Below are 1,558 nucleotides of genomic sequence, written 5' to 3' on the forward strand. Positions count from 1 at the left end.
ACCTTAGTGTGGTCATTCTAGTAATGAAGGAAATGAAAGGTTTTATGGATGTGGCTCCGGTTTTACATCCACATTTGAAGTTTGTCAGGTAGCTTCAAGTGCTTTTAAAAAAATAAATAAATTACATCCCAAGTAATTCAGTTTTTTCAGCACAATTTGAAGCCACATTAAAGCGCTGCATACATTCAACGACTGCAAAAGTAGAAACAAACACAATGAGCACATACTTTTCTTAAAAAAAAAAAAGCTTTGATAGCAAAAGTTTATTAAAATGTTAAATACTAATTTTAACTAATCTAACAGTACTGATTACTGAGTGTTGAAAACTTGTTGAAGTCACACAACAAGCCAAAAATAATCCAACAAATGAGCAGCTTCCTTTTTAATCCCATTCAAGCCTCACCTGATGCTCTGCAGGAAACCAGCTACTCAACATGAGAGTTTATCCAGTTTTAATGCAGGTGGAGGAAAAGAGTGAACAACGTGTGCTAAACTCACCAAATGAGAGCTCTCTTTTGCCTCTTGAACTTGCTGCACCTGTGGTTCAGCTACAACTTTTGTGTCCTGGTCAGAAGTCATGAGCCGTCTGCTTCTTGGCTCCTCAGGGAGAAGTCGGTGTCACCAAGGAAGCTTCGGAGACACGTGGAGAAAAACAAGACGGATTTAAGAACGGGTGTTGATCAAACATTTGACATGTTAGAAGAACACGACAAAAAGGTCAAAAGTTACTTTAAGAGCTTAGAAAGGAAAAAAACTACAACCAAATGTTGACATAAAAATGTCCTATTTTCATACAAATGACTTTTTTTTTTTCAAAGTTACTTGAAAACAATCTGAAGAGTATTTACTAGGGGTGCAACAACATGTACCCGTATCAAACAGTGCTGTATGGAACAAAACAGATTTTTAAAATTTAATTTATCAGCTTGTCTTCTGAAGATGCTCTGTGTTGAAGGATCAGTGSATCTGTGTTCGACTACTCCACCTAGGCTGCATTGTTGAGCACAGATCCACTGAGAAACTTGCTGTTTCAGCAACATTTAATTTAAAAACTGTACTTTTTAGGTTAAACAAATGTTCATAATTAATTTCAATAAATTCAAGTTAAAAAGTAAATGGAAATTTCTCTGTTTTGTATGGGAGAAAAAATATATAGAATTTTCTGTATTGTTGCAGCCCAAATAAATAAATGATACGATACTCTTAATTAGTCTCTGAAACACTGTGAATGATTTGGATGTGATATAAAGATTTATATTTCTGGATTTTGTTGAACATAAAGCCTGAAAAGATGCTGACATAAATGTAACTGTATTTTTAATTCATGAAATCTACACAAAAATTTTTCATCAAAGCCATTATTGTGTGAATGCTGAGTCAGCGTTAACAGATTTCCTTTTGACTGCTACCACTTCAGCTCTTTCAGCCACTTAGACATTAGATTTTTGGCTCGTTTACATAGACTTAAATATAAAGATGTTTTCTTTGACTTTTTGCATCTGAAGAATATGCATGTCACAGGCACTTTAAAACTATTTAGTCAACTTGTTTTAGTGGA

The 1,558-nt window shown here is 34.3% G+C and overlaps 1 protein-coding gene across 2 annotated transcripts in view; it reads right to left on the bottom strand.

The window, feature by feature from the left end:
• The window catches only part of larp4b (La ribonucleoprotein 4B), a 36,057-nt gene that overhangs the window by 28,412 nt on the left and 6,087 nt on the right, over nt 1-1,558 (bottom strand). For both annotated transcript variants that reach the window (XM_014028234.1, XM_014028233.1), the window contains exon 2: nt 499-630. In XM_014028234.1, the coding sequence (XP_013883688.1) occupies nt 499-579 (81 nt within the window). In that variant the 5' untranslated portion in view covers nt 580-630. The remainder of the gene's footprint in view (nt 1-498; nt 631-1,558) is intronic.

The sequence above is a fragment of the Austrofundulus limnaeus genome, unplaced genomic scaffold (genome assembly GCF_001266775.1).
Source record: "Austrofundulus limnaeus strain Quisiro unplaced genomic scaffold, Austrofundulus_limnaeus-1.0 Scaffold731, whole genome shotgun sequence".
In the NCBI taxonomy this organism is placed as follows: domain Eukaryota; kingdom Metazoa; phylum Chordata; class Actinopteri; order Cyprinodontiformes; family Rivulidae; genus Austrofundulus; species Austrofundulus limnaeus.